At 40.5% G+C, this 11,201-nt stretch overlaps 1 protein-coding gene across 2 annotated transcripts in view; it reads right to left on the reverse strand.

Annotated features, from left to right (window-relative positions):
• crispld2 (cysteine-rich secretory protein LCCL domain containing 2) overlaps positions 1 to 11,201 on the reverse strand; it is a 15,360-nt gene extending 4,159 nt beyond the window's left edge. The window contains exons 1-13 of one of the 2 annotated variants that reach the window (XM_005741602.1): positions 10,929 to 11,201; positions 8,361 to 8,719; positions 6,848 to 6,966; positions 4,916 to 5,048; positions 3,574 to 3,689; positions 3,076 to 3,176; positions 2,811 to 2,993; positions 2,667 to 2,727; positions 2,486 to 2,552; positions 2,010 to 2,140; positions 1,843 to 1,886; positions 1,650 to 1,722; positions 880 to 955 (exon numbers count right to left, since the gene is read on the reverse strand). In XM_005741602.1, coding sequence (XP_005741659.1) covers positions 880 to 955; positions 1,650 to 1,722; positions 1,843 to 1,886; positions 2,010 to 2,140; positions 2,486 to 2,552; positions 2,667 to 2,727; positions 2,811 to 2,993; positions 3,076 to 3,176; positions 3,574 to 3,689; positions 4,916 to 5,048; positions 6,848 to 6,966; positions 8,361 to 8,630 — 1,374 coding nt within the window. In that variant the 5' untranslated portion in view covers positions 8,631 to 8,719; positions 10,929 to 11,201. Of the gene's footprint in view, positions 1 to 879; positions 956 to 1,649; positions 1,723 to 1,842; positions 1,887 to 2,009; positions 2,141 to 2,485; positions 2,553 to 2,666; positions 2,728 to 2,810; positions 2,994 to 3,075; positions 3,177 to 3,573; positions 3,690 to 4,915; positions 5,049 to 6,847; positions 6,967 to 8,360; positions 8,761 to 10,928 lie in introns of both variants that reach the window. The other variant, XM_013913047.1, reaches the window with a different exon arrangement.

Raw genomic sequence — 11,201 nt, forward strand, 5'->3', positions numbered from 1 at the left:
ATTTCTACTCCAAACATAGATCAGACTGTCCATACACCCTACCAGAGATTGTAACCAGACAGTTTATGCCTCATGTTTAACCAACATTCAGCTTATACACCACTGTGGAAACAGATGTGGGTGCCTCAGATTGCAAAGCATTCCTGGGTGCTGGGCATTTGTTATGAGTCAAGTGTGCTTGTTTCAGGACCTCAGAGGACCTGTGATCTGGTTAAGAGTCAGTTTCATCAGTGGTTAAGCTCTTTAAACCCAGCATTGACCTCATGTGAATTCACAGATTAGCAGCTCTAAAATAAACTTCGAAAGTAACATAAAAGCTTTTACATTTTACATCTGATATGTTTAGTCTGAAGGGCACTTTGCAGTGTCCTCTCCACTGTAAACATCTTTTTAAGTCACTTCAGAGAGATATTCTAAACCAGTCTTCCTAAGAGTATTTCTTTCTGTGTCTTCTTCAGTGAAAAAGAGACACTTAGTTTGAGATAATGCTTGAGTGGTAAAGCCCTATAGAGTCAAAGACATTCCACAAAGTCTGCGGTTTGTCATTTCATTACTCCAATTCTCCATGATCCTATGATTCAGCTGTTGTTCATGGCCATGCGACATAATCACGCAGACATAATCATTCAGACATCTCCCCGTTTTTGCTGAGGAGGCCAACAAGTTATAATAAACAACCAGCTAATTTTTTTTATTTTTTTTTTATTCCTACCATCCTATCATTACTGGAATAAAACATACACTTTAAAAGCACATAAAAGTACACACCAGCAGGTAGGTTGTGTATTAGTTGCACAAACTGAAAAACATAAATTTACTTGATTGTGGTTTATTGCCCCTTAATTCAGAAGATACAGATTGGAAGCTAGTGTTACTTACATCTGTGTAAATCTTGTTTCCAATAACAGGCGACCAGTATGAGGGCTGAGCCTTGCAGTTCTCTGGACAGAAGACTCTGAGAAACAAATTGCACTTGAGTATAAATCTGACAGACAAGAGTCGTAGAAAGAAAGTTTTTTTTTCAATAAGTGGTAATATTTTAGCACTTTCATTTAGCATTCCTATATTCTCAGTTAACAGATGTAGTTGGCAAAAAGACAAACATTTACATTTTATTTTCAACTGCATTATATTAAATTCGAAACTATTTATTTGCTATGCATACAGTGCTGTGCAAAAGTCTTGGGCCACCCCTCCCACCCTTCTTCATATCTCGCTTCCAAGGAGCCAGACTTGTTTGTTCTTATTCTTGATTTTCAGTCATGTCCTTTTACCCCGACAATCTTCAGGGGGATATATTTATTGTTTGTTAAACTATTAATGTATGCTGAAGAATGAAGGTGCTCGTACCAAATTTAGATTTTGCAGCTCATCAGAATTGTACAAACTCTATTTTAGCCCTTTACACTATGTTTCTATGTATGTTTGCACAAGTTTCAAGAAACTATTTCCCATTTTCCAAGCAAAATATAAAGAAATGTGGGGTGTCTCAGAACCTTTGTACAATAATGTAAATAACTAATACAAACACCAAGTGTCCATTTACTTTAATTTACTTTTTATCTGAGAGGACAAGCATTAAATATGTCATCTACTGTTGTAGTAAAAAGCTGTTTTTGAGTAATCAAATGTTGGATGTGTGGTGACACCTTGGACAGTGTGAGTTTGGTTCTTTGTAAGGGCAGATTTCAGCCACTGTGGTGTAACAATCAGCTGTCATTTCTGTCACAGAGAGAGAGAAAAGAAAATCACTTAAAACTCTAATATATATCTGAAAATAATGCAAATCTGCACACAATCGTGACTCAAAGCTCCACCGAACAAAAGAAATGCTTCACTTACCTTTCACTCTGGCCACTGTGAAGGCATTTCCAGCTTTATATTTACTGTAAAACACATCAAATTTAGAAACCTGTAAAGTCTTCCGAAACCAAATTATTTCATTGTGTTAGTCACAGAAGCAGGCACATTTGTTTCCTATATGTTCCCTTCAGAGTACATATATCTACCTGAGAGACTCAATGCCATTCTTTGTAGATCTGACAAAGAATGGTAACTTATCAATTCTGGAGATATCGATTAGTCCTCCGTTGTTGTCAATCACACCATGATGGATAGCAGCTCGGCAAATACTTGATTGCTGAAACAATGAAAAACAAACGCTGGGTGAAAATCCTGTAAAAATAGCAAAGCTCTTATTTACAAATCAAATACCAAATCAAAACAGTTCCATAATGCAAGAAAGGAATTTAAAAAATGTGAAAACAACACTCATTAAATTAGGATAAATGATAAAACCGGAATTTTAGGAAAAACCTAATACTTGGATGTCCTGAAGCCTATTTTACATACAGGATACATATGAGATATTATTTAGTGCCTTATATGTTGTCGTCCAGTGTGAAACCAGACTAAACCACGTTTACGGTCCCATTATAAACTGCTGCATGATGCAGTAAGTTTGCTTCATACAGGACAGACTCACCACATCATAAGTGACAGTTCCCCAAACTTTTCCTTTCTTTTGCACACAGTTAGCAGGACAGTTGTATCTGCAGAGTCAGAAAGCAAGTTGGCCACCACAGTGCATGGATACTGCAAACTGTGTTATCTTATTTGCAAATCTTGAACTAATTTTACATTAAAACACACTGAAATAACCTCACCTGCTGCAGGTTGAGCCACGGCATTTATCTCGCAGTCTTGTCTCACACTTAATATTGTGAGCTGCAAGGGAAAAAAACATATTAAAAAGTGTAAAATATTAAAATTCATGATGATTTTGATAGGTATACAGTTGCTATAGCTACCAAGAAAAGTGCTGCTGGGAGTTTTTGAAGGCGTTGTCCTGGGATTAGTGTTCTTGGGACCGGAGGGTCTGGACACAGGTTTCTTTGGAGCAATAGTTTTAGGTCTGGCAGTGGTACGAGGTGGCAGTGGGACCTGAGGCTTCTCCACCTCATTCATGTCTTCAATCTCTGGCTGCTGAGAGTCTGTAAAAGGACAGATAGGGTTCAGCTTGGTAACCAGTTTAATGTTAAAATGACTGAGGGAAAATCGCGTGGGTTCGCTCACCTTTGTAGCAAAGGTTATTTCTGCATCCTCCTCCATAGCTTGGAGGGCACTGGGAACAAGGTCGGCCATGCTGGTATGGAGCCTCTCCGATCCAGTTGCCCCTGCAGAAATTTTGAACAATGGGCGTCTTGAGTAAGGTAGAAATTAACCATGAGTCAACGTCACTGGGTTCGTGACCTTGTAGCAAAAACACTCCTCTTTGTCTCTAAGGCAATTACATCTTATAGGCTGTCTGGAAAACAAACTCCTACTCTGCTCTTATTTTCTTTCCCCGTACCTCATAATTACTATTTTTACTCTGACTTCTGGAGGAATTTTAATGGCAACAATATGTCATATGAATGCTTTGGACAGCTAGTGTTTCTTATCTACAGTACAACTATATTAACAACTCAAAATGCAGCTTTTGTGAGCCCTGTAAGGAGAAGGTATGTAAACAAGAGCCTGGAGACCAGAGGTGTTAACGATCAGTACAGCATGGAGGAATACTGATCTTACTTTGGGGAATAGTTGCACACAAGGTAAACAGAATTCTCCCATATTTCTCCCCACACGTTCATCCTTGGGCACACGTGCACAGCGCAGCCCACTCGGTTAGTAGTTGCCCACACCAGCTGTAAAAGGGGAGGGGAAAGTAAATGGCAAACATTAGCACGTACAATTTCCGAAAGGACACACAGAAAAGTAAACAGTCGATCTTGTAACCTAGATTTGTTGCCTCTCTTTCCTCACAACCGATAGGTCCACCATCATTCCAGAGGAAGCACCTATTTAGGCAGTTATAACTAATGAGGCCTTTGGGATTTCCAAGACTGCCTGTTCTGTTATTCTTCTTCAGTCACGTGGTCATCACGTGAACCCAGTTTGCCCTCTGTGACACAACCGGGAGTATTTTCATCATCCAGTTAGAAGGAGGAAATGTCAGTTTTTAATATCTTAACTTGGAAAGAAATTCTCCAAGCCCCAGAACTGTCCACAGTAAAATAACGCAGCTCACGAAACGGAAAGCTCCTGCAGTGGTGTTGCAGATGAATGATGTGCCATTTGACAGGGAATACAAGACATCATATTCGAAAGCGTCTCCAAGCTTTCCTCCCAAACGTGCACTCTCCCCCTTCAGGAATGTTCAGTGGAAGCAGTGAGTCAGCTGGTGAGTGCTGGTAATCCAGGACAGTGCGATTAAAATGTGGTTTGACTGCCTGGACTGCACGTGTATCGGCACTTACAGAGAAAAGGTGGTGATGCTCAGACTTGGCATTGCCCACTCTGCAGAATCTTCAAAAGAATCCAGGTCAAACGGTGTGGCATGTCTGGTGGGATGAAAATGACTACCAGATGGCAGCAATCAGGTTTCAGGGAGGAGTCTAAATGTTTCTGTAAACTCATCCCAACATCCACAAGGTAATGTCTGGGGAAGGATGAGGCAGGCTCATTCATTCCTGTTTCTTTTGAGCGTCTTTCTTTCTTCTTTTTTTTCTTTTTTAAAAAAAAACAACTTTTTTCTGTCCCTTCTCTTGAATTATTTGCATCAAGTTATCAAACTTTGCAGGTTCTTGTAGTAATTGATCAAGTTAAGAGCAGGTTTATAAGTTACTGCTCAGGGATTTCTTAAAAGAGCAGTCCACCAGCTTAAATTTAAACTGTCAGACTGCCAATGCAGCAGATGGTGCAGTGGAAATTTCATGTATTCTTTTTACTTGTCCAAATATGGTGCCAACATTACCCACATTCTGACTTGACCACCAACACTTAAGTCAGAGATTCAGTTGTGTTATGCTATGCAGAGTTAATTGTGGGCTTCAAACAAAGATGACAAACCTTTTTCTTGTATTTGTCTCACCTGGGTGTAATGAGTGCACATTGGCCCAGAGCAACGTTCTGGACACCAGGGATTGCACTCATGAGGGTAGGGGTAGGTGTAGTCCTTCACTTCATCGTACCAGGATTGGACGTGGGAGGAAGGTGAACGGTATCTGTAGGATACACACACACACACACACACACACACACACACACACACACACACACACACACACACACACAAACAGACAGTAGGCTCAGTCACAGGGTACCAGGGGCAAAAGGGAAACATCTGGGGTATCTGCCAGGTGCTTTGGCTAGACTTGAGAAACTACATGAACCTGCCTTGCTCTACCCTTGCTCTAACCCTTTTGTCCTCAAATGATGAGTCTGAATATAACCTGGCACACGGAACAGCAGTCTGTTCCCTCCATAACAGAGGGAATCAAATCAAGCTAAAAGACAACAACAAAAAGAATTAGAGCAAAGCTAAACACAGCTTCCCAGTTTAACAAATCAATTCTAGCTCCTATTATAAACATCTCTTTTTACGGTGTTGAAACGTGCAGAGCTTATAAATGGAGAGCAGAGGGGGAGTGAAAAAATGACTCCGCATCAGGGTTTTTTGGCACAGGAAGAAAAGAAGGGAGTAGGAAGGGGGAATGGGTTTGTGAGAATGAGGGCAGATTCCTGGAAGGGCACCTGCTGCGATAGCCATACACTATTAAACACAGAGGCCTACTGTCTGATGTCCACTTGGACACACACACACAACCTCATTCATATCAGACTCCATATGAACAAGGACTAGCAATACCTATGGTTCATGCACTGACACTTTTGTTATAGTTTAAGTAGCTCAAGTACAACACTCATCACTTTTGCTTAGAGTTGATGATAATCTCTTATAAGGACGTTTAGGAGTCACTTGGTACAAAAAAGCTACAAGAAAACTGCCACTCAGTTAAAGTTCAGATTTATAGCCTTCAGAAAAATGATTGCAAATCTGCTTAAAGGATCATTGGAAATAAAGTTGCTCTTAATCCATATAGTAGCTGCTCAGATTTTTTATTCTGGGCTAAAAATGGTGGACTAACTGACTAACAATTCCACCGTGCTAGTCCTAGAGCATGTTTAAAACTCCTGTTGATCAAGCAGCCACCTTAAAGGGCTGAGACCCAACTTTAGCTATGAAATTTGAATTCTTACAAACTCATACAAGCCCTTTTTGGTTTAACTTAAAACGAAAACTGCACAGTTGAGAGGAGGAGTGGGATTATAACTCACTTGTTTGGGACTTAATATTAGGGGGCATGGCCATGTTGATTAACAGCCTTACGTCCACTGATTAAAGTCTTTTATCTGTATTTTGCTTAATACAAATTACCCAGCAAACATGGCTGAAAACCAGGTGTTTTCCCCTTCATCAAAACTGCTCGCAATAAGGCGAATGAACGCATGTAGAACACAAGCCTCCTCACGCTCTTACAAAGTGAGAAATAAAGTTTTGACTATTACAAAGAAGGAATTCATTGCTTTGTTTTGTTTTTTGAACAGCAATGCAATGTGGTCAGTACATGGTTGTCAAGAGATGTCTAGCATCACTAAAAAAAATTAATTTTAGCCATTTACAGTTTTTACATCTAAATTCCAGTTTATTTGTTGTGTAGTGAACTTACCTTATTTTGTTTAATATATACATTATATACACATTTAGATGAACTTTCTCTTGCCAGAAATTCTAACAAGGACGTCCACACATCTCAAATGGACATAAAAAAAACATCCATGACATCAGTTAGATGGTTATTCAACATCAAAGGTGGTCGCATTCCTACAAATGTCTAACAAATAATCTACAAAGTACAGAAGAGGATAAGGTCCAATGATTTTTTTTTCTCAGATTTTGAAAAAAAGTCATTTTCCAAAATAAAGCAATAAAATATTCATATTTAATAAGAATGTGTCTCACCTGCCCCAGTGAACTGCCAGGTTTTGTCCAATAGACATGAGCAGGTCCTGAGGTCCATGGTCCCACTGACACTCCTCTGCCCACTGAGTGGCAGATCGCTCCAACTCATCATCCCAAATCTGCATGCATATAAGAAAACAATCATTCATCACCTGCTGTATCAAGTGCAATCCACACTATGCTTTCCTTCCCTCAACCTGCTCTTCTGCTCTTGCACTTCCTTCTCTCCCATTAAGCTGAAACTAAGCCGCACACAAGTACAACAATATCCTTAGATGGTGACATTTGAGCGGAGCTCCTAGCGCCTGGCCTTGGTCCACTACAAATCTCCAGCAATCACAGCTGAATTATCCAAATTTCCTCAGTGGGATTTATTATAGCAGTGGACAAGAGGGTGGAAAACAGAGAAGATACCTGACTCCCACTTTGGAGGGGGCACTGTGAAGTGACTGAACACTCCATACACCATGGCCCCTCAAAGTACATCCCTTCAGTAAATTTCCAGCCTTTTGGTGGTCGCTAACACATGCACACACAGACAGCACTGTAACTCCAAACACCCTTACACTAACACAAACACATCCACTGCCTGTTCGCTGGAATTTGAGAGAGCAAAGACAGTCTGCAGACATTTTCCTTCACAGTGTAACCACACTCCAGAGACACACAGGCCACCACTGCTTCTCTCAACTTTATGGAGCACGTGGTTTTCAATAAGCTTATTTTTGTCTCCACAATAATCCCTCTCCTACTTTATGTATTAATGTGCCATGCGGTCCCTTAAGTTTCCCTTTCCCAGCCTTATTCTCCTTCCTCTTTTAACCAAGCCGCATGTGCTGAGCTGTTTGCAGGTAGGACAGAGTCAGCATTATTATCCTCCCCATAAAAGCGTGGCACAGCAGGCTGGCAGTAGTTCAACATCTTGACTACATGTTTCCAGCAGAGAGAAAAGATTGTTTTTATTACGGCAACACCACTTTTTGTACGTCAACTAAAACCCTGATTACCAACCTCATTGGTGCTGCTGACAGATGAAAATTACCTGAGAAGCTGCTATGTTTATATATCATTATATATATTATATATAATCCTGTGTTCATATCATTTGAGTATATATATCATATATATGATGATACATGGTAAAAGATCTGCTTCTCTTACTATGGCTCTTTGTGATGTCATCCTTATATCGTGATCTCAGGCACAACCTGACTGTGAGCACAGAAGCCCCGCCCACCTACTGTTCAACTCTTGTGTTTGCAAGGTAAAGCCAAAAACATGAAGGTTGGCATAAAGAGAAGCTTGTTTCACACAGTGATTAAACTGATGAGCTGAAGAAGGTTCAATATAAGGTAAATAAATGTAAGACTGAACTGTGAATTCTGCAAAACCACTCAAGTAAAGCAAATAAAAAAATCAAGTGCAAGAAAAAAGTATAACAGTTTTTTTCCAGGGTAAAGTAAAATGTTAGCTTTATCTGCATGATAATACTGAAATAGGTCAATAATCTTACCATGTATTCCATGTTTGAAGCGGTGGGGTAAACCCCACCCCTCAGCTTGTTGTGCAGCTGCAGGATCTCCTCACGGTCTGACCAGAGGATGGCTCGGCGGGTCCTGTTACCAGCTGTGTTGCTGGTGCCTTTCTGCTCTGCTTCCTCCTCATAGCGGCTCAGTAGCTTCCTGAGCTCGCTGGAGTCTGGCAGGAAGAGGGAAGCCGAGTCTCTGATGCACAACAGCACGAGGACGAGGACAAGGGGCCAGGTCACTGTAGCGCAGGTCATCCTGACACTTGAGCTGCGTAGTTTATACTTTATGACTAGACAGCAGCTTGTGGATATAGAGAGGCTCCTTTCAAAGTTCCAGATAAAATCTGCAGGGTGGAAATGACGATTCAATGATGGTTTCCTTCCTCTGTGATTCAAGAAAATGACCAGATTACAAAATATGGGCACACACACTTCCCACACTTAACTAATATAGGAGGCACTTCTTCTAATAAAGTTGCAAAATAAATGCACACACCTAGAAACGACTGCACAGCAAGACTCTTCTTTAATATCTGTCTCTCCTTCAGGTTGTTTTTAGTTGATAACTCTTCAATATTCCCTTTGCATTGCTATGTGTTATAACTCCTACTGATGAAGAGTGTTTGGTGATGGGGAGGAGCAGCTAACTCAAAGGTGGACTTTATTTTCTCTGCAGTTCTGCTTTGTGTAAGTTCGGCTTTTGGCCATCTTATGACTGTTTTACTATTTGGGCCAATAGACTCTGATGCAATCCAAAATAACTGCCCTGCAATAACAACATTTCTTTGAGAAGCTTCTGAATGCTTGGTTTTATTTAGGCCAAAGCATAAAAGAAATACTTCAATGTTCATTTTTTTGAGGTTATGAAGGTGTTTTTGTTTATTTGCAGTGCCATAAAATATACTGAAAGGTGTATGAAACAGATATTGGCCACAGAGTTCAATCAACCACTCTCATATAGCATGAACAAAATTATAATCATAAACTTCCATTAGATTTATCTGATAAATTGCTGATTCTTTGAGGCATTTTGTTTCCTTTTCAGACACTGTGAAGTGTACATAATCAGCTTGTAACATATTGTGACATTAAATGCTTAAATGATCATTTTTAGTGGCCTCAGTCTTAATGTACAAGGATCTGTCTTATTCATAACAACCTCAATTATTTGACCATAAACATTAATATGACATAAAGTGTCCCTAATAAATTAGTTTTATATTCAAGACTAAAAATGTATGAAAAAGTCTGTGTACATAACCCACCTGGACCTAGTGCACCTTAATTATATACAACATCCATCCTGTATCACTCCAGTTATTTTAGCCAAACCAAGCAGCACAGTGAGATCTGCTGAGGGGGACCTGAGTTCAAGCTGACAACTTCTCACTCAGCTCTCATTAGGCAAAACACTGCATTCCTCACACATATTAGGAAGGTTCATAATATTGTGTAACTGACTCTTTACCTGACCTCGCTCCGAAAGGCAACAAGGTGGAGGCAAGACGTCCAAAACTAAAGCTAAACCAAATATCCCTAAGTCATAAACTTCTAGAAAGAGAGAAGAGCAGTCAGTCAGGGTGATCAGAGAAGAAAGGAAAAATAAACCAGCTTGCACTGGTTGCTCTTATCCTTGAATCCCTTCACCTCTTTCCCTTTGGCTGGAGATGCAGCCTGAGGTCTGGCATCGGCTCTGTGTCAACATGCTGTGCCAGCTCAGGGAACTGTGAGCCAACAGGCAGCCCAGCCGCCACACCCTTCTTCTTTCCCTGTGCCGCGTCTTCACACTGAACCTCTACCAGCTTCTCTGTCTGGGCCCTTCTCAAGGCTCTCATGAATTCGATACCAGAGTGACAGACAGAGGAGAAAACCTGAACGCACGTACGTATCGACATCTCGTCTATGTAAACTTGACTCCTTTTTCAACTTCTGGAGCTCCTATCTGATCCAAAGACTGACCGGACTGACCTCATCTCCAGCTCACCACGAGGCTGAATGTAAACAAAAACACATGCCATAATGTAGATTCTATCATTTATATAACTTTTTGCAGTTACTTGAAATTTTTGTAATTTGCAATTACTTTTTTAAATTTCATTTTATTGTTTTGGGGGTTTGGGCTTTTTTTCTTCTTCTTCTTCTTCTTCTTCTTCAGAAACCTTAAAGGTCATCATTAAGTAAGTTATTTCTTTGTTATATTCTGGTCCCAGAACTCTAAAATATAGGCTTCCATAAATGAAATATAATCTTTTGATCATATCGATAACCTCCAAATACACTTAAAATGCTTTGCTCATAAGGTTACTTCCTGCACATAGGGTTTCCATCATGCTACGGCACTTTCCGGGCTGCAGACACTGAAGACCGGTGTCTTGCTAACATCAGAGTTACAATGTGTCAGAAGTTTATATCGCGATGTGAGTGCATGAATAAATCTGCAGCAAATCTCACCAGGTGGGCAGTTCTGCCTTTCCTGCTGTTGCAGAGAATGTGCATTATAAAGTACGGGTTGTTTCGGAGAAAGAAAGAAAGAAAGAAAGAAAGCGTGCTCACCTCTCTGTTTCTTTGTTAGTATCCAGTAGATTGAGTATTTTCGGTGCAGCTTCCTCTGAGCGCCGGAAAGCTGTTAATTCTCTTATGAGAGGAGCAGGCTGCTGCTATTGGTGGTGTTCCCGGGGAACATAGAGACTGTGTAACTCCTGAGAACTGAGAGCCTTATATAGAGAAGGAGACCCCTTAGGACCAGAGGAAAAAATTAGTGTCTCTCCCCACTCGCCAGCTTCCCTTAAGCAGACTATGTTCTTGGCACACAGAGCGCACAGTGCG

The sequence above is a fragment of the Pundamilia nyererei genome, unplaced genomic scaffold (genome assembly GCF_000239375.1).
Source record: "Pundamilia nyererei isolate P.nyererei 1_Seehausen unplaced genomic scaffold, PunNye1.0 scaffold00112, whole genome shotgun sequence".
Classification (NCBI taxonomy): Eukaryota; Metazoa; Chordata; class Actinopteri; order Cichliformes; family Cichlidae; genus Pundamilia; species Pundamilia nyererei.